This window comes from Perissodus microlepis, chromosome 16, assembly GCF_051167445.1.
Source record: "Perissodus microlepis isolate ML-2025 ecotype Zambia chromosome 16, ASM5116744v1, whole genome shotgun sequence".
NCBI lineage: Eukaryota > Metazoa > Chordata > Actinopteri > Cichliformes > Cichlidae > Perissodus > Perissodus microlepis.
Window position 1 is genome coordinate 29130146 of NC_140476.1, and position 27277 is coordinate 29157422.

Genomic DNA, 27277 nt, shown 5'->3' on the forward strand with positions numbered 1-27277 from the left:
GGAAATCTGAGTGTGTTTGTCCGATACACAGATGGTTGCGTTTTAATTCTGAACTCAAGTTCGAACTCAAAGGTTTGTCTTGCGTCGGTCGATCTGTCTGCTGAAGCTCTATACTAAACTTTTCTTTTTAAGTGACATTTCCAGGGGCTTCCGTTTCAGACATAATGTTCTAGCACGAGCGAATCAGCTGTAAAAAAACAAACAAAAGAAAACTTCTCTGCAGCAGCAGTGCTGCTTCCGTCATGCTTCCTTTCTTGGAGTAAAGAGCTTCCTGGCTTTAGGCTCTCTCCTCTGCAGGCTCTGGTTGCTCTTCTTCGGCCTCTTCTCCAGCAGCGGCACACAGGTGCATCCCACGGCTATGGAGACGTAGATCTCCGTGTAAGAGTGGCGGCCGCCGACGCAGGAGCCTGTTCTCCTCAGGATGACAGAGGGAGCGTAGACCAGGGTGCTGCGATACTGACTGCTCTCCTCGCCGTACGGTCCGATCAGGCAGCCCTTGCACAGGCAGTAGGCCTCGGGGATGTAGCGGGGATATCTCTTTGGGTCGTATGAGATCCTGAAAATGTATTTAATGATGTTCAATGCAATGGCAGAAACAGCTTGGTACATGAACTGTATATATAAACAAGATATTTTTGTTTTGTACATTTTCCTGGAAAAAAAAGAACCATGCAAAATTTCTTGTGACAAAATCTGAGCTCTCAGAGAACTTCTACTGATGTCATCCCTCCCTTTTCCTAATATATTGGATATTGGATTGGGAAGATGGAGCCCCAGCTGTTAAAGGGCAGGAGGCCTTACTAGAAAAGCGAATAGACTACAATAGTGTACTTCAAGAAAATTTGGGTGGCTATACCTGCACAAATATAACCTTCAGGGAACACTTAGTTCTTAAGTTCAACACAAGTTTGTAAATAAATCCTGAACAATCAGCAGCATGTTTTGTAGGCTGAAGAACTAACAGAACTTTCTGGACACAATAACTAAAGAAGGAATCTTGGAGGAAAATAAGGAGACAAAGGGACAAACGGAACTAAATGCACACACAACACAGTTTACGCTTCCCGAGGGTCTAGAAGCAGAAGGTTTGGCCAGCATTCGTCCCAGAGCAGAGCGTGGAAGATGGCCCAAGAATTTCCCAGAGCTAGAAGCCTTCTGCGGGAACAAATAAATGCTCCAAACAAGAACTGAAAGGCTCAACTGCTACGCAAAGTGTTTCATAGAGCAGCTGTCATTTTGCCAAAGGAGGTGTTAATGCTTTGGCAGAAGAGATCATTGTCTCTCTTCTTTGCAGATGGTATTAATAAAGCAGTCTGGCTCAGATATTTAAGAAAATGTTACCGTTGACTTTATCCATTTACTATCAAAGCTGTCATGGTGAAAGAGACTGGATTGGTCACTATTCACACCTCACCAATTAACCTAACCCATTTTTAGGCTGTGGGAGGAAGTCAGAGTACCCGGAGAGAGCCCATGCACACCAGAAAATACACTCAACAATCATCAGCTGTGTCATGTTTTTCTTTATATAAACCTAGTTTTTCTAAAAGGACAAAATCTGGTATATCCAGAGAGAATGTGGGTAGAACTTAAAAGGTTGAATTAAACATAAGAAACCGTGTGCATTGTTTAGTTGAGCTGCTGCGTTTCTGTCGCTTATATGAGATTAACATAGTTCAGTAGCCTGCTTTGATATTTTCTGCTTTATGTCAAAGTCTGTTCAAAAAAGTGTATTTCATGTATTTGTTTAGCATTAAAGGCAATCAGAAAGTTGCCGGTAGCCGTGATGATGTAGGTACTGTGAAAGCGCGACGCCTTTCAGGACGCGTTTCAGGAAACATTTCGTTTCACTGCGTGTCGTACTCGTGTAATTATGTATGTGACAAATAAAGAATCTTAAAATATCTAATTTAATTATACCGTGAATCCACGGCTGACAAAGTCTGTTCTGTTATTTAAATATAAAATATGTGAGCACGCACGGGTTTCTTCCAGTTGTTTCTAAATCATAATACATCCCAATAAATGTTTTTATCGCCGCCTTATCGCTATTTTAAGCATAGCGGTGTCCCGTGATAGCAGATGTGAAACGTAAATGCTTTACTGGCACCGGATAAGTGTCCCTCTTGCTCTCACCTGTAGGCCCAGGGGGAGATGCTGAGCAGGTTGACCGGGAGGCGGGTCTTGCCGTCGGTCGGGACCCGTGCAGTGGTGGGGCAGGTGAGGTTAAGTTTGTCCTGCGGCTCCAGCTGCAGAGCGTGATGGAAAGCGCTCATCACTCCCACCGAGAGCCGTCCAAAAATCTCCTCCAACTTCTCCTCCGGCATGTCCAGACAGGACCGCGTCCTGACGGTCTTCTTTCTGACCCGGGTCGCTGCTGCCGGCCGACACAGCGACAGCAGCAGTAGTAGCAGAACGTGGACTCTGTGGGGCATCTCCGCGTTTCTTCTCAGGATGTTGCTGTGCCCAAGTGCGCATCCACCGAAAAACGAAAGTTTCCTTTGCGTTCTTAAGTAATGCTTCTGAGAACAAGTGACGTTTGTTCGTAAAAACAGATTTGATCGTTCACGGGTTACTTTCCTCTGTTAAAATCCAGCAAATAGTTGGAAGTGCTGGAAAGCCAGCGGCACGCAAACGCTCCACGATCCTGGCGCTGAAGGCGAGGAACAGGCGCGCCACCAGGAAAACTGCAGAGACATTTTTTTGTTTTTTGGCACTACACATCCACGGCGTCGCCAGGAGGAATAATTGCCAAATAATTTGAAATTTTCTAACAGTTTGTGAGTGTCACACCTGCTGCTTTGTGTCCATGACGAGAAGACACCACAGAGGAGTCTCTGGTTCTCATTTCTCCTGCGACGTGTGCGTAAAACCCCGACTGAGCGCTGAGGCGGTCTGATGCAGCAGCCAGAGAGAGGCTCAGTTACACTGAAGCACTGGCAGAAAAAAACAGTCCTGCCTGGACCCCAATAAAAAAAAGAGCCCAGCGTTTATTAGAGGAGATCCTGATGCGAGTGGGAAGTCCAGCCTGTTGGATGTGGATCCTGGCTTTGCACCATCTCCACCCCTTAGACCAGAGGTGTCAAACATAAGGCCCGGGGGAGGCAGCAAAGACTTCAGTCCGGCCCACTGCTTTAGTAAATGTGACGGAGAGCTTAAATTTCTGGACTTTTATATGTGTTTTCATAAGTTTTTTCATTATTGACTGTAAACTGAGATTTCTGTTTTTGTCACAATAAAAGAACATTTCCCGCGAGTTTAGTTTATAATTACAGGAAAGCCTGTCCAAGGAGCTGATTTTTTTCTTCTGTAATTTTACACTTTTCTTACCGTTTAAGCCCAAACAGTCTGTCAGCATGACTGTTCTTTTATTTACTACAGCAGCTTTTGTTTACCGTGTGGAAAGACTGAGACAGACTGCTGGAACTGAACTTCTTCTTGTAATCAGGGATTAAAAATGTCGTTAAACTTCTTTACACTGACAAAAAGGGGAGTTCCACTGGTCTGGCCCACTTAAGATCAATGTGGGCTGCATGTGGTCCACAGTATAAAAAAAGTTTGACATTCCTGCTTTAGATAACATGCAAATAGCTACGTAACAACGCTGCTAATGTCAGCTCTAGTTTTACCCATGCACTTTGTTTTAAAGTTTTAACAAACTGTCACATTGATACTCAGACTCAACATTATTTCCTTAATGAAATAGTTTCTCTTTTAATGATACAATAAACAACATAAAGATGAAGAAATAAAAAAATAATAAATACAATAGAATAATTACAAAATGCAGAACATGAAACAGAATCTGGAACAGATGAATCACAAACCTTTGCCTTTAAAAGCATCAGAACAGTGAAATGTTTTCCAATTTCTAGCAATGAGCTCAAAAATACAGGGTAATAGTATGGTATGGAATAGTATGTCCTTTTCTTTGAAACCCCGTGTGCTGGACTTAAGAGCCAGAACAAAGCTGTCTGAGGTGTCTCACACTGTAATGTAACCAGCATTCCTATCACGTAGAGAGGCATTCATTTCCCACACGGACATTTAGAAATGGATCCATTTTCATTTAACAAAGGACTGGGATGTCAGGTAAAGATGTTCAGTGTGAAAGAGCATCTGGACCATCATGGATTACCAACAGATGTAAATAAACATCTGCTGAACATGAGTTTAAAACGTCCTGTGGTGAAGCTCTGGGCTCTTGACTTACAAACAGAGATAGCCTTGTGCTAATGCAGCTACTCTGGCAGCAGGTCGTCTCCTAGCTCTTCATCTGCAAAGTCGTCATCCTCCACACGTTTCTTGACTCCCGTCTTTGGTCTGTCCATCTGAGGCCCCAGTGGGTCCACGTAGGACGCATCTACACACAGGAGGAACAGCTTGTGATGAAATAGTTTGGGACACTGTATCCCGATAGAGACATAATGTCAACATTGTACATCCTTTCTACCAATGCCGTTCTTTTTCTGTGTGTGTTTTTCTCAAGCAGCGCTGCAGAGTGAGATCGTGTGCACAGACAATTTCACTGCATTTTTTGGCATTCTAAATAGTTAGATGAGTTAAGATAACTTTCAACATTTAAGTCTGCACAGGTTCATATTTTAAAAACACTGATATAAATATTACTCTGTTCCATTTTTAAACAGCTGCAATGAATTGCATTTAAGGATACATTATTCAAGTTGTTCTTTTCCCTTATACTCAGTGACCCTGCTCTGTTTGTGGTGTGCCACTGCTTGGCTGAGTTGCTGCGGTTGCTAAACTGACTTGTTGCAATGGTGGCATCCTATTACAGTGACTGCTTTAGAACGTCTCATTCATGCACAAATGTTTGAACAGGCAGGCTGCACGGCCAGGTGCTAGATTTTATACATCTGAGGCAAAGGGACTTACAACACCTGAATTCAAAGATTAGAGGTGCGGCCCAATACTTAAATGACAACCCATGCAGTTTATCTGCAGAGGACTATCCGCTGTGTGCTGCAGACAAAGAAAAAACCTTTGATAATAACTTTATGATCATCTAAACCTCAGAATGTGTTTCAACATGGGCTTGAACTCTAAATAGATACACGAATACAGCTCTTTTCTACTTTACTGGACCATTCAAAGACCTTTATAGAATTCAGTCACCCATTCACACAAGCACTTTTTTCTATGCTTGAGTGCTTTTCGATCTTTTCCTATCTAACATTCACACTACAGCTCACTGCGACTCATAATGTGGATGGCTAAATTATCAGAATTTCAGCCATCCATGTAGATGATGTTCCAGCACTAAATGAAATGAAACTGCACTAAGATGTCTATAAACCATCTGTGTGATTATATATTTACTCATATTTTTCTAAAACAGGCACGTATGTCTTGCACAACACATGAAGTTCAAAGACATAAGATAGTTAGGTAGGTGTTATATCATTAACTCCAGAGAAAAATATGGTTTCCTCACCCAGTTCTTTTGGACTGCTGGCTTCATAAGGCTCATTTGAACCAGGAAGTGACCTCATTTTGGCACTCAGACGCTCTCCTTTGGTGCTGCTGCTGCTGCGACCACTGTCTGTACAAAAACAAGCACACATCTGCTGACTCATGATCTTTTTTAAAAGCAATACTCACATTCAAAATCCTATTAAAAGCTGTTTAAATGTTTAAGCTGTTTAAAACAGCAGTGCCTCTGTCTGTGGCCTGCATGTGACTGAATATAGACGTGCAAAGTTTTCTTGCACACTTTCACGTACAAATGTCTTTTTCATGGCCCAAGTATCTCGCTGACATTGGCTGAATGTGTGCAGAAAAAGCATTCCTCCAATGTGAAATCACAGTCACTAAATATCACTGACATGTACGACTTGCTGTACAATAATGGACGATTTTTGTGAAAGGCATGGCGCGATCGAACATGCCTACTGACCAGCTGCTAAAATGCAACACTAATATGCAACACACTCAGGTACTTTTGACAGGATGTAATGAATATGCCGGATAATGTGGACGTGTGTGTTCCAGGCTTATATGACAGGCTGACAGGGCCGTGTAGTGATATGAATTACAGACATGACTGCAGACAGCAGCAGCCAACATCTGGCTGCCAGGTAGCCTTGGAAACCTTAGGGGATCGGCAGCAGAAAGCTGAAAAACAGGAAGGAGGCCTGATATTCCACCTTCCCCTCATAGTCCCAAAAAAATCTCACAAACTGCTGGCAAACTGAGACCTCGGTTGGAAAAATCGACGTTTCCCCCCGGCCTTCCTTTCTTGGACAGTCTCGTTTTCATTTCTCTTTTAGTTTACACTAAAACTCAGAGACATGTACTAGAGGGATAACAAAACATGCTAGAAGCTAGGAGCTGCAACAGAAGTTTCCACAATTAAAGACGTTATAGGCCTGTTTTATACACCTCTGAAACACAAATAACCCTTTATTTCTGCAAGGAGATGGAAATCAATAGAGATGATGCAACTTTCTGGCTTTTATAACTATTTTTTCTTATTAGATATGTTGAAAAAAAAGTTCAGGTACATTAACATAAACCCAACCATATCATTTATGTTTGAAAAGGCACATCACACATGATAGAAAACACAGGTTAGAAAATCCCCACGTTTCGACACACTTCTCTCCTGTTCTGCCACTGCGTTTCACCAGATTCAGACTGCAGAATGACAGCTGTGGAAACGTGAGAAAACAAACCACCAGACTCACACGTCAGTCACGAGAGAGTCGAAGACCTGCAGACACACTCAACCACACAATACGCAGACTTTACAGAAAAGATGGAAAACTCTCAGGTGAACGAGAGGGTTTTCCCCGAATATCTCGGAGCCGTCTGAGTGCTCGCTCCCCTCCTCCTCCTCCTTTCAGTGCAAAAAATGAGCACAGTCCAACATCACGGCTGCCTGTCAAACGATTTCTGGATCAGGTCCTTTTTTTCTTCTTCACTTGGGAAACTCACTTCTGCTATGCGTGCCTTGCAGTGCTTCACTCAGATGGTTTTAATCACTTAAAAGATTTCTAATGACAGGAGCTCTTATAAAATTAAAATAAAATAGGTCTGATGCTAATGCTCTGTAGAAGAGAATCACCTGTATGTGCAGACACCTTTGCCTGACTGAAGAACTTTATCAGAGGTCAGCTTAAGATTTCACAGCAGAGACTGACAGTACAAACCTAAACATGCTGTTGCTGCTACACAGTTCAATTCAATTCAATTCAATTTTATTTATATAGCGCCAAATCACAACAAAAGTCGCCTCAAGGCGCTTCATAGATACAGAGAAAAACCCAACAATCATATGACCCCCTATGAGCAAGCACTTTGGCGACAGTGGGAAGGAAAAACTCCCTTTTAACAGGAAGAAACCTCCGGCAGAACCAGGCTCAGGGAGGGGCGGCCATCTGCTGCGACCGGTTGGGGTGAGAGAAGGAAGACAGGATAAAAGACATGCTGTGGAAGAGAGACAGAGGTTAATAACAGATATGATTCAATGCAGAGAGGTCTATTAATACATAGTGAGTGAGAAAGGTGACTGGAAAGGAAAAACTCAATGCATCATGGGAATCCCCCGGCAGCCTACGTCTATTGCAGCATAACTAAGGGAGGATTCAGGGTCACCTGGTCCAGCCCTAACTATATGCTTTAGCAAAAAGGAAAGTTTTAAGCCTAATCTTAAAAGTAGAGATAGTGTCTGTCTCCCGAATCCAAACTGGAAGCTGGTTCCACAGAAGAGGGGCCTGAAAACTGAAGGCTCTGCCTCCCATTCTACTTTTATGGGAATGGGAGTGATGCGTTTGTATGTCACACAGATGATCTGTTTTTACTCGTATGTACTTTAGGGTTTGTTGGAATGTGTTCATTCAGGGATTCGAGCTCTGCCTCCCATTCTACTTTTAAATACTCTAGGAACAACAAGTAGGCCTGCAGAGCGAGAGCGAAGTTTCCCTTAAGTCTAATTTATGTGAATTTTGCTGTTTTGGCTCTTAAAGCTCATTGGCAGGTGAGCTGACTGTGCATTTGAGGGCAAACTACAGATGTATCAACTTCTGAAACATCTATACTCTATCTCTACTTTTAAGATTAAGCTTAAAACGTTCATTTTTGCTAAAGCATATAGTTAGGGCTGGATCAGGTGACCCTGAATCCTCCCTTAGTTACGCTGCAATAGGAGTAGGCTGCTGGGGGATTCCCATGATGCATTGGGTATTTCTTCTTCAGTCACCTTTCTCACTCATTATGTGTTACTGGACCTCTCTGCACTGAATCATACTTGTTATTAATCTCTGGCTCACAGATGGCCCCTTTTAACAGGTTTCTTCCTGTTAAAAGGGAGTTTTTCCTTCCAACTGTTGCCAAAGTGCTTGCTCATAGGGGGTCATATGATTGTTGAGTTTTTCTCTGTATGTTTTATTGTACGATCTACCGTACAATATAAAGCGCCTTGAGGTGACTGTTGTTGTGATTTGGCACTAGATAAATAAAATTGAATTGAACTGAATGAACGTATCAAACAAACAAGTTTATTCAACAATCTCCTTGTTTGACTACAAATGGCCAGAATTACAGGCACATAGCCTGAAAGTCATAGTCTTACATACCTCTCCCCGAGTCCAGCAGTGGACTGAAGTGTTTAGACTCAGACTGAGATACTGGGAAGCAAAGAGGAAGCAGAGAGGGAATACAGATGAAGACAGAAGATCCAGAGAAGAAGATGAGAAGGAAGGAGAGATTACAGAGCTAGACTGAAGGTCTTACAGCACAGAGAGTAGCAAAAAAGTCTGCCACTTGCAATGAAAGATGATGACAATAAATGTGTCTGCGGTTTACAACCTCGCTTCTCTCACCTGCTTTGACCTCATCTTGTGCACCATGAGAAAATGAGAAAAGGATCTGGGTTTTAGTTCAACAATTTAAACGTTCAAACCAATATTTAAGCATCTGAAAGACTGAAGTAGCAACGCTGTGATGGACAGTCTCCAGCAACCGTGTGTGTTCATTTTAACAGATGCATTTGGAGGCTCTGGCACCACTAAGCTATGGGATGATGAAAAGTCCTAATCTAATTTATCACGACACAGAGGACTAATGGAAGCCTTGGCAGGAGACAGCAGCAAGCGCATTAACAGGTGTCCGTTACACAAACTCATATATGAATACAACTCGACTACAGGAGCCTGCTAGAGACGTTCAGCTGCACAGCATGGAAAAGCTGGGCCTTGTTACACTTTCTGGAGGCTCTCTGGTTTGTATGGATTACATTTGAAATTTGCTCATGGTCCAGGTTTCCAGTGCCACAGCCAGCCTATTTGTCTGTATTTGGCGGGGATCTGTACTGAATGTTCAGCCTCTTCAGTGTCCACTAATCCCACAGAGTGCTCAGACCTCCTCATCCTGCAGGATCCAGCAGGATGAGGAGGTCTGAGCAGATCAGGCCTCAGTGTGGTGTTTGAAAACATATACCCATAACGCTGGACTTCTTAGGAGAGATGAGGACAGGTGTGAAGATGCCTGCTGCAGCATGTGTGAACAACAGGTAGAGAGACAGAAAGAAGCAGTGAGACATAAAAATAAAAGAGTGGATCTGATGATCAAAATCATGACGATGATCGTCGTTATAGAAGATATATATATAAGAAGAACCATTACAATTTTTTATGAAAATTATATTTATGTGAGCAAACTTCTCATATGTTAAAATCTTGGTTTAGCTCAAGCTGCCATGAAAAAAACCTACGCCTAAGTTCACAGATGTTCCTGTACTGTATGTTCATTTAACTTGAAATTACACCAAAACCCACACATGGAGATGGTTTTCAATGTGACTCTAATAAGATTTTTATAGATGTGCCTCATTCTGGGAGCTCAGTGTGCCTTTTGTGTTGCAGTACAACACAAAACAAGTGTAAGTTCAAATCCTTAATGATGTGAGGTCTGAGCAGAGAGAACAAGGATAGAGGACACGGAGAGCACAGTCTGTGGACAGATGCCACAGACAGATGTGTGGCTCTCTGTCTCTGTCTCTCTGCTGGCTGATTTGGGGGATCCACAGTTGTTTGATGCCACATCACCAGCACAGTTACATACTTATTGACATCTGCATTGTTAACACCGCAGCACAGATACAATGGGGGAAAGTAACTATCTGATCACCTGCTGAATCTGTAAGTTTGCTTGTTTCCATGGAGACACAGAATGTCAACAAAATCCCAAAATCCACGAAAAACCCCAACATTATATAAAAGTTATAAATTGATTTGCATGTCACTGACTTAAACAAGTATTTGATCCTCAAGCATAAAACCTACTAAGTACTTGATGGTGAAACCCTTGCCTTGGCGATACGTTTTGGGTCATTGTCATGCTGGAAGATCCATCCATGACTCATCTTCAGTGCTCTGGCTGAGGGGAGGAGGTTCTCATCCAAGATTTTACGGTACACAGCCCCGTCCACAGTGAAGTTGTCCTGTGCTCTTACCAGAAAAACAGCCCAAAGCACAATGTGTGCTTGACTGTGGGAATGATGTTCTTTGAGTCATACCCAGCATTACATTTCCTCCAAACACAGAGGGTTGAGTTGATGCTAAAGAGCTTGATTTTGGTTTCATCTAACCACAGCACTTTTCCCCAACATGATTTAGATGTTCACTGGCAAACTCAAGACTGGCCTGTACAGCCTTCTTGAGCAAAACGACCTTCTTGAGCGCTGCAAGATTTCAGTTCATTACAACATAGCGTGTTACTAATGGTGTTCTTGGTGACTGCGGTCTCAACTGCCTTCAGATCGTTAACAAGCTCCTCCCATGTAACATTGGGGTAATCCACCGCCTCATCACCATCTTCACTCCATGAGGCAACATCTTGCATGGAGCTGCAGACTGAGGATGACTGATGGTTATTTTATGTTTTTTCCATTTCCAAATAATCACACCAGCAGCTGTACAGGGAGTGCAGAATTATTAGGCAAATGAGTATTTTGTCCACATCATCCTCTTCATGCATGTTGTCTTACTCCAAGCTGTATAGGCTCGAAAGCCTACTACCAATTAAGCATATTAGGTGATGTGCATCTCTGTAATGAGAAGGGGTGTGGTCTAATGACATCAACACCCTATATCAGGTGTGCATAATTATTAGGCAACGTCCTTTCCTTTGGCAAAACGGGTCAAAAGAAGGACTTGACAGGCTCAGAAAAGTCAAAAATAGTGAGATATCTTGCAGAGGGATGCAGCAGTCTCAAAATTGCAAAGCTTCTGAAGCGTGATCATCGAACAATCAAGCGTTTCATTCAAAATAGTCAACAGGGTCGCAAGAAGCGTGTGGAAAAACCAAGGCGCAAAATAACTGCCCATGAACTGAGAAAGGTCAAGCGTGCAGTTGCCAAGATGCCACTTGCCACCAGTTTGGCCATATTTCAGAGCTGCAACATCACTGGAGTGCCCAAAAGCACAAGGTGTGCAATACTCAGAGACATGGCCAAGGTAAGAAAGGCTGAAAGACGACCACCACTGAACAAGACACACAAGCTGAAACGTCAAGACTGGGCCAAGAAATATCTCAAGACTGATTTTTCTAAGGTTTTATGGACTGATGAAATGAGAGTGAGTCTTGATGGGCCAGATGGATGGGCCCGTGGCTGGATTGGTAAAGGGCAGAGAGCTCCAGTCCGACTCAGACGCCAGCAAGGTGGAGGTGGAGTACTGGTTTGGGCTGGTATCATCAAAGATGAGCTTGTGGGGCCTTTTCGGGTTGAGGATGGAGTCAAGCTCAACTCCCAGTCCTACTGCCAGTTTCTGGAAGACACCTTCTTCAAGCAGTGGTACAGGAAGAAGTCTGCATCCTTCAAGAAAAACATGATTTTCATGCAGGACAATGCTCCATCACACGCGTCCAAGTACTCCACAGCGTGGCTGGCAAGAAAGGGTATAAAAGAAGAAAAACTAATGACATGGCCACCTTGTTCACCTGATCTGAACCCCATTGAGAACCTGTGGTCCATCATCAAATGTGAGATTTACAAGGAGGGAAAACAGTACACCTCTCTGAACAGTGTCTGGGAGGCTGTGGTTGCTGCTGCACCCAATGTTGATGGTGAACAGATCAAAACACTGACAGAATCCATGGATGGCAGGCTTTTGAGTGTCCTTGCAAAGAAAGGTGGCTATATTGGTCGCTGATTTGTTTTTGTTTTGTTTTTGAATGTCAGAAATGTATATTTGTGAATGTGGAGATGTTATATTGGTTTCACTGGTAAAAATAAATAATTGAAATGGGTATATATTTGTTTTTTGTTAAGTTGCCTAATAATTATGCACAGTAATAGTCACCTGCACACACAGATATCCCCCTAAAATAGCTAAAACTAAAAACAAACTAAAAACTACTTCCAAAAACATTCAGCTTTGATATTAATGAGTTTTTTGGGTTCATTGAGAACATGGTTGTTGTTCAATAATAAAATTATTCCTCAAAAATACAACTTGCCTAATAATTCTGCACTCCCTGTATAAGCTACGGTCATGTAGCTCATTCCAGTCTTGTGCAGGTCTGCAATTTTGTCCCTGACAACCTCTGACAGCTCTCTGGCCTCACCCATTGTGGTGGTGAGGCTGGAATGGAAGAAGCTGATTCTGTGGACAGGTGTGCTTTATACATAAACCGAGCTCAGGAGTATTTGTAATTGATTGATCCCAATCTGTGAGAGACAGAATTCTGTTGTAGTTCTGTTGTAGTTGTAGGGATCAAATATTTCTACTCAATAACATGCAAATTAATTTATAACTTTTATACAACTTTTTTTTTTCTTGAACTCTGGTTTATATTCTCTCTCTTTCCATTAAACTACCATAAAAATTAGAGACCATTAATATCTTTCTAAAGTAAGCAATGGAGATCGAATAATTATTTACACCACTATAGGTTGATGATGTGTGGACGCACAACTCTGGTCTCAGTTGCAAATAACAGCGGCGGTAATCTGTTGACCTAATTTGAAAAACAACAACCGACTCACCAGCGCTCCCTGCACTGGTCTCTCTGCCTTCTCTTCGACTTCTCGCGCTGCCTTCCCGTCCCGATTTTATCCTCTGCAAAGGGAAATAAGAGAAAAGGGTGGCGTATGAGAGAAATTGCGGGCAGGGACACAAATAACACTAAATGTGTTCTAAATGTGTTTGACTTCAAAACGCAGTTTTGCCAATCAGATTACAACGCTTCAAAAAACACTGTGCTTCATAAACAAAGTACATTTTTTAGCTATGAAAACAATCTGGCAAAAAGATAAGGCCAAATATTCAAAGGAATGTGACATTAATGCGCAAAAAATATTACACACCATAAAAATGTTACATGTAAACAAGCCTTACATAAAGTCAGGGGAGTACTCTGCAGAATCACTAAAACCATAAGCAGTTAGTTTTAAAGATGATGACAAAAAAAGGAAAAGAAATGAAAACAAGGATATATGATGCCACGAAAAACAACCACACGAAGCCAACGTCGAGCTCATATATTAGATTTCGGTTATTGCTATCCTCTCAGTCCTCGTGTCATGCACCGTGCAGTTTGTTTTATCAGTGGGATCGGTTGTTTTCCACTGTTTTTCAGTTTGAAGAATTTGGGGATTAACGAGTCAACCCTCCATCATTATCTGTAGGCCTGTTTCTCTGCTCCAACAGCAGCTGGTTGTTATTTGACGAACTCATCGATCTAATCTGTTCCTGGCTTTGATAAATCACTCCACACGACCAAGGCACACGGCTCTGTTAGTCTGGCTTTCTTCAAATCTTGACTGACCTCAAACCACCTCTAGTTTATGCATCACAAGTGTGTTGTTTAGAAGCCATTAAATAATAATTACATATAAGGAACAATGCATTGCAGAAGTTATTCAAAATATGCAGTGTTAGCTGATAAGATCCAATTAGAAACAAGCAACATTGTTGGCCTATGTAATAATGTGGTTCCATGACTTGGGTCTTGAGTTAATCTAGGTTTAGATTGGGAAAGAAAACACAGGCTTTATGCTAACCATCACAGAAAATGAAAATAATCCCTTTGGCTGCTTATATTCAAACCACTGACCACTTTTCTAATTCATTCTGACGTTTCATGTGACACTGAACAACTCAAACTGCTCTGGCATCAGACCTGAGAACAACTCTCCAAACACTAAAGCTGTTTTGAAAAAGACCCGAGATTACTATCAGCCAGGTGTTAAACAGCTGTACAGCATCTGTTTGATTCATGGAAAATAAATAGAGACGAAAAACAGCTGTTTTTCATGCAGCTGCAGAGTTGCAGTGACCACGGTCCAACGTTGCATCTAAAGGAAACGCGCGTGTTTAAAATCAGCGAGCGCTCATCCAGGAACAGACGTCAGGACTCTGTTAAAAAAGTGATGAAAAGATGAATGATGAAAGTGCCCGAAAGATCTCTAATGTACAAGTGCAAAATACGCAAGTAATTCATCAGGCAGCATGTTAACATGCATCGGATGGACCCACTTATACATTACATCACAAAACAAGGTGGAGTGTGTGGAGTTTAATTCATGCAAATAGATCTCGGATGTTGTTCCTGGGATCTGCTGGAGCCTACCTTGGGGGTCACTGCACCGTGCGCTCCGATTACCACTCGGACCACTTATAATGAGCCCTTGGTACTTCTCCAGCTTCTCATGTTCCTTCTTCCTGACATTGTTGTCAATCTGTATAGCTACATCTATCACTACGGCCGTCTTCTTCTGCTTGTCTACCACCACTATGTCCCACAGGATCTTAGCTCAGTCATTCTCCACCACCCTGGGGGGCCATACTGGGCACATATGGTTCTGTATACTATGCCGGCCACTTGGTTATGGCGTTCCATGTATGCCCTCCCTGCTAGCATCTTCCACCCTGCTGATATGTGCTGGATTGTCTCAGGGGCATCTTTACACAGCCTGCACCTGGGGTCTTGCCTGGTGTGATAGACCCCAGCCTCGATGGATCTATATGTTATAAATATGTGTGTGTGTCACCATTATTAAAAGTCAATTCCATTTTATTTCTATCTTTGTTAGTGAACTTTTTGTGGGGGGGTTTCTGCAAATTGTTTGCAAGTCTTTTTTTATTAAATGTAGAATTGAGATCTGCCAAACAGATCATTCGTTTATTTACCCAGAAATGTCTGACAGAATACCTGCTCTCTGATTTCCTTCATCTTCTCTACCTTCTTCAGTTTGGTGGCGTAGTCTTGGACTTCCTTCAATTGCATATCTGTGCACAGCCGCACCAGGAAACGCAAGCCTGCACCAAACAACACACACACACACTCTTTAATTTTACACTCTGATCAGGGCACCATCTGTTGCTGGTCAAGAGTTCCGTTGAAAACTGCGTAACAAGCTGGATCAATTACATTCCACATTTTCTGGAAACTTTCGGTGGATTTCTTTATAAGTTTCCAGTGCTTTCTGGGAGTTTCCTGTGAAAGAGGAAAAGAAAAAGAACAAAAAAATGAAATGAACTCTGCTAGCTCACATTGCAACTTTGCTTTGTTGTTTTATTGCCATGCAAGCTGAGGCGAAACGTGTTTTTCTCACCACTTCGTCTGTAGCAGCTTGCCACCATTAGCTGCCACTTCACCTGAGTTGGTCTGAGGAGCAGAAACACATCTGATCAATATAAACACACAAACCAACACCTAACTTAAATCATTTTGCTGACCTCCTAAGGACTGCTCAGAACATATCAGTATGCCAGTACCACACTGAAATAGTTAATATATTTTAATAATTGATACCACGTAACACAACACTTAATATGTAATACAAAATGTGGAACTATGTGTCTTCACTAATTTTTTCTGCAACAGTTCCATATAAAACGAGAGGCTTTCACATTCACTTAAGTTAGAAACTCATTTAAAGGGCTTCCATAAAAACCTTAGTGTGAACTTACAATTTTTTACCAACCCATCCCTGCTATCTGTTTAAAATAATCTAAATAGTAGTTACTTACTGTATTAGCGTGGCTCTTTCAAAGTACTGAATGGCTTTCTCACAGAACTGTGTCTCAATGTAGTAAGCGCCGAGCCACTCAATCACATGGATGTTGGAGGGAAAGTACCTAAAGGACTGGACAGCAACAATGTAACAACATTAGTTTGCTTAAAGTAGTGGTGTCAAAAGTAGGGCCTGGGGGCCAGGATCAGGACAGCAGAGGGTCCAATCCGGCCTGTGTTTAGATAATGTGAAGAAGGGCATAAATCTTTTACTTTTATCTGTACTTTGAGAAGTTTTACAGCCTTTTGTACTGCTAAATATCTCCATCATGGTCATTCATACTACTCTAACATAATTAACTAACAGATGAGCAAAAAAGTGACAAAAAAACCAAACAATTTTTTCATTGTACAAATTTCTGTTTTTTACAATGGGTCCACAGACAAAAAATGTACTGTTAACTTCTGTACAGTGTAATTTAGTGTAATTTAGAGAGAAAACCCCCCGCCATGAAATTAAGCTTCTGGTACCTCATAATAGTACTGGAAAGCCTGGGATTTGTCCCCCTCGCCATCATGCAGTTCTCCCAGCTTAGCCAGTGCCTGGGCGTCTGTGGGAGTTACACTGATGACCTGCATTAGCCACTCGATTGCTTGTTCGGGATTTTCCAGAAGCTCATAGCTGGGATCAAAGTGTTAAGAACTAATAGATGCTCATGTGATGATATATGGACAAACAGGCTCGAATCCCTGAATGAACACATTCCAACAAACCCTAAAGTACATACGAGTAAAAACAGATCATCTGTGTGACATACAAACGCATCACTCCCATTCCCATAAAAGTAGAATGGGAGGCAGAGCCTTCAGTTTTCAGGCCCCTCTTCTGTGGAACCAGCTTCCAGTTTGGATTCGGGAGACAGACACTATCTCTACTTTTAAGATTAGGCTTAAAACTTTCCTTTTTGCTAAAGCATATAGTTAGGGCTGGACCAGGTGACCCTGAATCCTCCCTTAGTTATGCTGCAATAGACGTAGGCTGCCGGGGGATTCCCATGATGCATTGAGTTTTTCCTTTCCAGTCACCTTTCTCACTCACTATGTATTAATAGACCTCTCTGCATTGAATCATATCTGTTATTAACCTCTGTCTCTCTTCCACAGCATGTCTTTTATCCTGTCTTCCTTCTCTCACCCCAACCGGTCGCAGCAGATGGCCGCCCCTCCCTGAGCCTGGTTCTGCCGGAGGTTTCTTCCTGTTAAAAGGGAGTTTTTCCTTCCCACTGTCGCCAAAGTGCTTGCTCATAGGGGGTCATATGATTGTTGGGTTTTTCTCTGTATCTATGAAGCGCCTTGAGGCGACTTTTGTTGTGATTTGGCGCTATATAAATAAAATTGAATTGAATTGAATTGAATCACTAGAGCCTGTCTGACACAGTATTTTTAAGACTATCTCAGACTATATACTGATATTTGGCGATTTAGAACTCGGATATTCCAATATATTGTCTAAAAATGTTTTCTTTCACACACAGCAAAGAAACCAAACAGATTTATGTTTAGGAGTAAAGGCTGCCTTACTCTGCTCAGATCAGCTGGTTTTTGTGTTTGTGTCTTTCTAAATATGTTGTTGGCAACAGGGGCGTTGTATGGTGCCCCCTGGTGAACAAACTATGCAACATCAATGGACTTTGACACTTTGTAACGGCATTTCTCTCATGTCTTCTTTACTTCTCTAATTTTCATTGATTGTCTGTAACAAATGCCGATAACAATAGAAGAACAAATAGCTAATATCGGGCGATTGTACTGGCCCACTGATAAAACCATCTCCACATCACACTTGTTAGCAGCGGGATACAGGCTGGCCAGCTGGTACATGACTTGGGAACTGTTCCTCAGAATGGCATGGAGCTTCAGGAAGCAGTCCAGAGCCTCCTCTAGGCGATTCAGTCTTTGATAAGTCAGACCTGGAACAAGGTTTAGGGGAAAATTCAGTCACGTAACTGTGCCTCTATGTTAAGAATAATCACACAAGGCACATATATACCACATGTTGGTGTAGTTTTATTCCAGCGATACCTTTTACTTAAGATGACTTTAAAATTTGGATGCTGTTGTTTAAAGAGCTACCGTGTCTGTGAATACGATAGCTCCAAAGGTTTCGAATGAATTCTGATAAAACTTTGTATAGGTGTAGAGTCGGGTCATATTAACAAACCATTTAAATTTCGTTAACATCAACCAAGGTCTTCAAGGTGAACTTAAAGATTTATTGGCTGAAAACAGACCAAAACGCCTGATAAGTTATGTTAACTAATGTTAGCCTGATAACTGAAACCAAGATTCTGACAACTGTGGTGTGTACTGTCAACAGAATGTACCCATGAAGCTTTCAAATATCATGTCTCATTTGACCTCTGACCTCTCCTTTAAGGTCAATAGCTTGATCTGAAGGTTAAAGTAATAACAGTAGATAGAGGTAATTAAAACTATTTTTCTTACTGCAATTGTTTGTATTAAAAACATTTATAAAATGGTATATGGGAATTTTAAATATCACATTATAGTTTGCATCCAAATATGTCACATTTGACCTCTGACCTCAATTTTGCATCTGCCTTTCTTTCAAATTGACCCAAAAATGCGTACTATCTTTAAAGAAAGTATTGTCAAGAGAAAGAAAATGAGCTGCCTACTTGGTTAGAAACATGCTGTAGTATATTATTATATAATAAAATAAGGTTATTTGTGTCCACGTATTGATAAATCAATGCCAATTATCCATTACCTACTCCTACATAATCTTTAAACACAAAATACAATACAATTAAAAGTAAATACTTCGCAGAGAGTGAGCTGCCCTGGGGGAGGTTTGTGCTCTAAGTGCTTCTTGTTATTTATGTATTTGTGCACATTCCAATAGAGTCGGTCATGCTGTGTCCACACTTATTCTCAATGTAGCCTCAGCCAATATTCTGATACTCATAGCAGAATGCTGGATGAAGATACACAGAGATTTAGACAGGGCACTCATGGCCTCACTATATTTTCCTAACAGTCAAGAGTCTGAATTTAAAGTTCAACCAGTGCTTGCAGCAAATATTAACAGACCACAGTTCAGAGTGCAGCAAGCTCTTGTTGTTCATTCCTAAATGATTCTTGCACATCCAATTGTTGTTGAGCAATACATCAAACCTCCTGCTTATCTACTACCGCATTACTGCTGCAGTTAAGGAGCACTTACCCAGGTTGTAAAGGCCTTCGGTGCATGAGGAATCATTCCTCAGTGCTTCTTTGTAGAACTCTGCAGCCTTTTCATAGTCCTGTTTGACAAACACCGTGTTGCCCTTGTTGATAAGTGCTGCTGGGTTGTAACGATCAGCATTCATAGCAAGGTCGGCATATCGGTCAGCCTGGTCGTAGTCTTTCTCCTGTTAGGGAAATTACAAGAGAAGAGAATATAGTTGTTCAATCATCTCCCAACAGTAACATTTAGTATTACATTTCTTTAACAGCAAACCTCCAAATATTTTGCTGATTTTAAGTGTTTAAAATTTTCAGAACTTTTCAGTCTAATGTTATTTTATAATCAAGAGATTCTTACCAGAAAATAGAGGAAAGAGAGGTTAGTGGCTGCAGCGCTCTTCACTCTGCTGTCCTTCTTCTCAAATGCCTTCAATGTTTCCACTGCCTGAAAACACACAACTCATTACAATCAGGGTAACACTCTGTACTAAAGCTCCTCCAGTACAGCACTCTCAGTAATAAATGATATTTTAAGTACAAGTGTATTTCCCCAGCATGTAACACACAAAGAAACATAAAAAAGACATATAAATTTACTGAATTGTTAGTCAAAGAATCAACGACAATATTATTAGCCATTAATAGCCAATCACTGATAAATTACATATACATCTTCACATTTATGGTGAAGATACTTGGACATTTTGGCATTTTTTTCTAAGAACATTTGAAGGTAAGCTGTAATTCTGCTTCATTCCTTACATCTGTTTATGCGTCACCTTCACTGTGTGCTGTGCTCTGGTGAAGTAAATATAATGCTTTGCAAGTTTAAAGTCAGTCCCTCTCCCCTTTTTATCTAACTGACTGTTATGTCTCTGTGAGTATGTTACATTCTGGGGAAAATTTCCCATCTGTATTAGTGAGTAAGGATTAGCATTTTCACAAATCACCAGCTTGGCTACAGCTGCACAGATGACCACCAGTTACATCACCAACACTCCTGTGTGTAAACACTGTAAAAGCACCACAGCATGCATCAGATGTAAAACCAGCGGCTACAAGATAGTTAGTTACTACAGTGAGTCCTTTAATCTTAGCCACAAAGCAGCTCCACACATAGCTACATGTCCTCCACTGTTCAGTTGGATATTATTATTAACAAAGAATACGTTCAGCACAAAGATTTTCCTGAGCAGTCTGTGGGGCCTAAACCAATAACTGCCTCACAAACGTCACCTTGCAGTGGCATTATTTGGGTAAAAGACGTCCTTATGAAGCAACAAGTCAAGGGGGACAAACCCAGTACAATCTAAATGTGGACATGGGAATGAAAGGCAGACATACCTCAACCTTAGGCATGCAGATGGGGAGGAAACAAAAGCAAAAAGGCAATGAGAAGATGAAATACTGAGTCGGACACGGAGCTCTGTTCAAACAGCCTCAACAAGAGAAAACTCACACGTATGAATAGTGCTGAGCAACAGTATTACAACATTGTTATAAAAAGAAAAGAAAAAGATGGAAACACAAATTAAAGTAAATGGATAACCAAGAACAGGTTTCACATGTTTTAAGGGAATTACACTTCCATAAATTTAATGCGTGTGATCCTTACTTAATCGCATCGACTTTTTCGGGTTCAGCATTATATTTGGCAAATATTACCAAAGATATCAATTTACATGACAGCCACATATGATGGAAGCTACTAAAGCCTCATTTTGATGTCTTATTATGGTCTAAAATTTAGTTTGGCAGCAAATTATTAAGAGTGGAAGGTGTGGTTGTAAAATACACAGACCAGAAAAGAAGGAAGTACCCTTAATGCTGCTGATACAATACTCTCACCTGGTTGAAGTCCTTCTGTCTGAGGTAGGTGATGGCTTTGTTGATCTCTAAATCATTGGCAAGCTCGACATACTGAGAACTCTTCACCATGTCGACACACCTTAAAAAAAAGAAAACATACATTCACTATCTTCACGTGTCAAATGCCAGCATTCATTGATCACTGTAAACAGCAGGTGCATAAATGGAGAATAATTAAGCAATTGTTTGATTTTGACTTATGTTTCTCAATATTGAAATGGTCCTCTCCAACATACTAATGTGCATTAGTGCACATTAATGCACATGTCGAGTACTTTTACGAGTACTCAACGTGTATTATGTTCATTTAAAAACCTAAATAAGAAAGCATTAGGGAAAAAAATTGTTGAAAGAATAGTAGAGCTTGAGGTTTATTGTCAGTCTGCTCCAGAAAAATATTCAGAAAATGTGATCAAACTAGTGTGCAGAGAAGTTTAGGCAAGTAAAGGAACTTTGGAGAGTCCCTCACACCACCACTAAAGAAACGAGAGCCACTGGAAGACTCAAACAATTAAAACCTTCTTCTTGTTACAATCTCCCTCTAAGGGCAGTCTTTGAGCTTCTTTTTTTTTTTAAACGTTCAAGCAATCAAGTTGGGACATTTATGTAATTGTAAATGAATTGTAATTACACCACAGTTAGGCACTGTCACAATTTTCAGTTATTCAAGTTAAATATTTTATGTGTTAATGCAAAATATCTTTAAATTTTTCACAATGACAAACAAACATACCATGCTCACATTAAAGTCTTTAGATGCAAAGAAAAAGACAGCAGTAACAAACCAGTCAAATCCAGTAGCAAACAAAGTCTCAATCGCTGGGGCAATGAGCTTGGCTGCTGTCATGATGTATTTCTCAGCCAGGGTTTTTCTATGAACAGCATACAGGAAGTCAGAGGAACAGCTGAATTAAGGGGGGGGAAAGTAATACAGAGGACTGATGGAGCAAGACAAAGTTGGGTTTGTGTTGTGTGAATATCTTCTTACAGATCTCTCTCCATCTGGTGAAGTTTGTCATTTTTAATGGCTTCAATGACCATATTGGAGCTGGTGTCTTCCTGAAAGAGTTGGCAGAACTAGACTTAATTAATGAAATAATAATAAATGCTGTAATAAAATATCACTCACATTGGAAGGGATGTATTTGTCTTCATCATCAATGCCCAGAGGAACAGAGATGAGCTTCTGAAAGGCCTTCTTCATCCTCTCTCTGTCACCGATAGCATAGTAGCACAGGATAAGGTTGAAGCCTGTCTTGATATTTGGACTCTCGCTCATGATGTGCTCGAAAGACGTAATGGCATCTGTGTACTGGCCCATGCAGATAAACACTACACCGATATTCTGCATGATCTTGATCCTCATTTCTTTGTGGGCATTTGTTATCTGATCCAGCGCCATTCGGTAGAACTTGATGGCTTTAGGATAGTTCTTCTGTTTAAAGTAGATGTTGGCCATGTTGACTTTCAGGCGGCCTGGAACAGCAGCATGCATAGTTTGATGGAAAAACCACAAGACAAGCCACACAACAAAGAATTTAAAATGTATGAAGCATGACTTTTTTCTTATGTGTCAGTGATCTGGGACTATTTAACACAATGCCACAATTTTCCCAGCAGTAAAAATCCAAGATACTGCAAAAATACACCAAGAGCTACACCTCAGAGTCTACAGGCCTCAGTTATCATGTTAAAGCTCATGAGAGTACAATTAGAAAATGATTGAACTAGTATGGCTTCTATATATGTTTCTACAAGAAGAGCATAGCTTAGATTTGCACTCATTGAGACATCCATGTACGCGTCTTTATACCAAAGTATTGTAGAGTCAAACGTGAGGCCACCTGCAAAGCGTGGGTGTTACTGGGTCATGGGGAGGACAATGATCCCATGAAAACAAGCAGATCTATAACAGAATGACTAAAAAAATAAAAGAATCAACACGCTGCAATAAACGAGTCAGAGTGCAGACCTCAACATGATTTAAACCCTGTGGTAGGTCCTTAAGAAAGCTGTGGATAAATGAATGCCTGAAACCCTCAAGGAACTGAAGCAATGTTGTAAAGAACAGTGAGCCAATATTCCTCAACAATAACAGGAGACACTGATAAAGTCATAGGGAAAAATATTACTTGAAGTTGCTGCTGCTGAAGGTATTCCACAAGCTTTCATGCGGTGTATAAAACTTCGTTTTCACATGATTGTATTTACAAGGGCTGCCACATTCTAAGTACACCAGCAGTGAGTGTGAAGCTGAGCGGCCTGCTCACCTGCGTTACTGAACATTTTATTCTTCACAATGATCTGGTAGCTGTTCAGGGCCTCTGGGTACATTTCATTATTTGTGTATTGGTTGGCAAGGTTGAGCAAAACCTGGTAATGGGAGAAACATTTAATATTTCTAAATAAAATAATTAAAAACTGATGTTAGAAATTGATTCTCAAAAACAAACTTTAATTTGTATCTGTCTTTCGCAAGCTGTTCCTTCCTAAATAGCTGAGCCATGAACACAAACATCTGAGATGATTTACTTTAATATTTTAATATGAAACAATAATAATAATTTACCCTGAATGAGATAAATAAGAACAGATTTTGCATACACTACTGAGTAAGCACTTATGGTTTATTTCTACAGTTATTGTAGACCAGGAGGATATGGAGCATTTTAAATGAAAAGTACAACTTTGATTTATTTTTGACTGAAAAAACCCCTCTCTTGCTTATTTTTACTTATCACTTATCAGTTCGGTTTTTCAGGCATTAAAAAGTAGTTTTTTCAAAAGAAAATCAACAACAGACTGTTCTTTTAGAAAGCAAATCATTACTCATGAGTGCAGAGTGTAGAACAAGCATACAGAAGCCTGACTTACAGAGTACGTGAGGTCTAAATTTATATGGTCTGCACTGCCAGACTGTTCCCTCTGTCTGACCAGGGCTCGCTCCTTCCGCCCTGCCTCTTTGGCTTTTTCAAGGGCCTGTAAACACAGACACACCCACACAAACACACACAGCAAGTAAGCCACTTCTGGGTAATAATCAGAAGTAATTATGAATAAACACTCTGCTGCAATGATGTAACAAGTTTTTCCTGCCCATTAGACATTCTGGTGCCGACCAAAAAGGCCTTGGCCTTCCACAAAATGAAAATTACCTGTAATAACAATTTTTTTTAAAAACAGTTCTTTTAATTTTTCAGAAATCACAGCAAACCACACACTGCTGTTATGTGACATAACACATTGCCCATACAATATGTAGACCAATTTCCCCCATGTATGAAAAACCACTGGAAATGGGAAGGTTGATAAACTTCAAGTACTTTGTCCTAACAGCCGTTTTAGGTATTACTCTGGTAGAAATGTAAGCAGTTTTTATACACTTCACTGTGAGAGAGCTGACACAGTTAAAAATGAATTATGGCAAACTGCCCCACTTGGAGAGCCATCTCTTTAAGTCCAGACAGTCAACAAGTTTGTTAAAGAGTGAAAGGCTGACCACTTGTAAGGCTCCCATGCTCTGTGCCATGCAGCTCTCCTCTATCAGGTCATTCACTTTCTTCTCCAAGATTTTGATCTTCTCCTCAGGCCTGCAAGAACATGATGAGAGTGAAACATTTGTCAGTTTATAATAGCTGGTAATAAGAGGCCCAAGGTGTGCCAAGAAAATATCCCCCACACCATTACACCACCACTCCCAGCCTGAACCACTGGTGCGAAGAAGGATGGCGAAATGTTTTTGTGTTCCTTATGCCAAATTGTGACCCTACAATCAGAATTTCACAAGTGATGCTTTCTTTCTTTCTGTTCTTCTAATCTATTCTATTAGTTTCGGTGACCCTCTAAACTGTAGCCTCAGCTTCCTGTACTACCTAACAGGAGTGTCACATGGCGTGGTCTTCTGCTGATGTAGCCCATCTGCTTTAAGTTTTGATGTGTTGTGCATTCAGAGATGCTCTTCTGCATACCTTGCTTGTAAAGAGTGGTTGTCTGAGTAACTGTTACCTTCCTATCATCTCAAAGCAGCATCAACACGACAATTTCAACCAGAAAATTGCCGCTCCCAACAGATCTGCAGTTTTTAAAACACTCAAACTCAAACCAGGCTGTTTCAAGCAAACAGTCATGCCCTGTTCAAAGTCATTTAAATCACATTTCTTTCCCAGATGCAAGGTTTCAACTTCAGCAGGTCATCTTGACCATGTTTATGTGCCTAAATTTACTGAGTTGCTGACATAAGACTGGCAGATTAGATATTTGCATCAAAGAGCAGTTGAACAGGCATACCTAATGAAGTTGCAGAGTGAGTGTACTGCATAGCATTTTCACACTGAAACAAAGCAGTCTAAAGTGATAACTTACGTATCCTCATTCTTTGCTTCGAGTGCAGGTGCAGGACCCCTGGACTGGCCCAGAGGGTCAAAGGCTGAGCCTGAAAATATAAATCATACCAATTCATAACTATATAACTGCAAGGGGAAAGACACAAAACTTGCATATATAAATATGTCCTTACAAGAATGCACAGAGGTTTATATTAACAAAAAAATGCAAATTTTTTATTTTTTTTACGTTAGAAACACTCAACTGTACCTATTCCTGAAGTATACAATAATAACTTTTTAATCATTATCGACACGCAAAAGACAATAGATGAAACAGACAACTTTAAACTCACCACGACTCAGGGAGGAGGTGTAACCTGCTGCTTTGACAGCAGTCATTGGACGGGCTGACCCATCCTGGTACATTTGCAAATAACAAAAAATACATATATAGTAAACACTAATTATAAAAAAAAATAATCTAACAAAAACTATGCAAGACCTTATTTGCACATTTGATTGTTTAATAATACTTCTCACCTGTACAGCTCCAGTCATGGGTCGTCCCATTGAAGAGGCCATATGAAGCCGAGCCTTTGTGAAACAATAAGTATCAATATTGTAATCAATAACAATAATTTAGGTCTTTTTAACATGTAGATATGAACAAAAACATTCCACATAAATGCTTCACAGTAATGAAACAATCACCGTCATTGGCTGCACATCTTGTCACCGATCATTGATTTAATCTGAGCAACTTTCAACAAAGAACTGCACTTTGAAGGAGGTATCTGTATTTGTTGTGCTCATTCAAAAATGTTTCACTTTTAAAGGATCATTCTATTTCATTGTACTTACGCCAAAAGAAGAAGCTAAAGATCGAGGTCCAATGGGAGTGCCAGGAAACTTGGCAGTCATCTAGAAAATTAAAGACATGATATATTAGTAGTTAAACGATTTATACACCTCCAGAAAACCCCTCTCTCTCTCCCACTTACTTACTCATTCACTCACACAAGCGCGCACAAACAAACAAACAAACACACACACACACACACACACAGTATTTGGCACTTACCGGGGGTCTTCTTCCATGACTTGTCCTCACTGCTTGCTGGAAGCCCACATCATTCTCCAGCTCCTTAAAATTAGTCAACAATTAGTCTTCATTTTTTACATAGTGGGCCGACGGAAGAGCATACATTTTTTACACAAACAATTTTGAAATAAAACTTTGAAGTAATTAGTCTTTCGCCATGACACTATCTCAATCTCATATAACCAACATTAATTTTTCAAAGTTGATTTTCTATACGCTTAGAAACAATGTGCTAATGTAGTGTTAGGTTAGCGGTTAACTTACCTCCGAGTCAAATGTCGGATTATAATCATTGTAACCCGAATAAAGGTCGTCCTCCTCCACAGCCAGATGCACATGTTCCATTTCTGTTTCTCCGGAAAGGTAGTGTATGAAAATATTCCTCAATGTGTGGCAAACAAACAGTTTTCTATGCGAGATAACTGGTAATATTTTGTTGTCCTTTTAGGATTTCGTCCCACAATTCAACGCGGCACGGGCGGGACAGTTTCCTTTTCAAACCTCTGATTGGTTTTTCACGCGTCCATCATCGTCTGGCCTCAACCTAATTGGTTGAAGTTGCGCTCGTTCGTTGCTAGGATACACTACAACGCTACAACTTATTTCTTCTTCATATTCTCAAAATTATTTTTAAATACTTACATACATAGTATTTATTATTTATAAAAAGTTACAATTAATAGTTTGTGGGTTTCTTTATTGCTCATTTCAAGGAAAACAAGCTTTGTGCGCTCGTTTGCCTTCTTTGGTC

At 40.7% G+C, this 27277-nt stretch overlaps 2 protein-coding genes across 5 annotated transcripts; both read right to left on the reverse strand.

Annotated features, from left to right (window-relative positions):
• Window positions 1-87: 87 nt before the first annotated feature.
• Window positions 88-3172, reverse strand: il17d (interleukin 17d). The gene is made up of 2 exons (XM_084908517.1): window positions 2137-3172; window positions 88-556 (listed from the first exon to the last, which is right to left on the reverse strand). The coding sequence occupies exons 1-2, from the start codon at window positions 2433-2435 to the stop codon at window positions 241-243; spliced, it is 615 nt and encodes a 204-aa protein (XP_084764643.1). The 5' UTR covers window positions 2436-3172; the 3' UTR covers window positions 88-240.
• Window positions 3173-3679: 507 nt separating this feature from the next.
• On the reverse strand, window positions 3680-27008 carry ift88 (intraflagellar transport 88 homolog). 4 transcript variants are annotated; one of them, XM_084908161.1, is made up of 27 exons: window positions 26791-27008; window positions 26506-26568; window positions 26286-26345; window positions 25965-26018; window positions 25778-25841; window positions 25462-25531; window positions 24599-24689; window positions 23974-24078; window positions 23370-23472; window positions 22229-22575; window positions 22088-22158; window positions 21885-21971; window positions 21079-21178; window positions 19589-19675; window positions 19229-19415; window positions 17843-17951; window positions 16513-16663; window positions 15999-16114; window positions 15581-15633; window positions 15397-15462; window positions 15178-15284; window positions 13010-13082; window positions 9460-9507; window positions 8844-8858; window positions 8598-8648; window positions 5456-5563; window positions 3680-4363 (listed from the first exon to the last, which is right to left on the reverse strand). In XM_084908161.1, exons 1-27 carry the CDS (start codon window positions 26869-26871, stop codon window positions 4242-4244), a joined length of 2589 nt encoding a protein of 862 aa, XP_084764287.1. In that variant the 5' UTR covers window positions 26872-27008; the 3' UTR covers window positions 3680-4241. The 4 variants fall into 4 exon arrangements, with proteins under 4 accessions (XP_084764287.1, XP_084764286.1, XP_084764288.1 ...); XM_084908160.1 differs by having other exon boundaries at window positions 9460-9510; XM_084908162.1 differs by lacking the exon at window positions 9460-9507.
• Window positions 27009-27277: the final 269 nt, after the last annotated feature.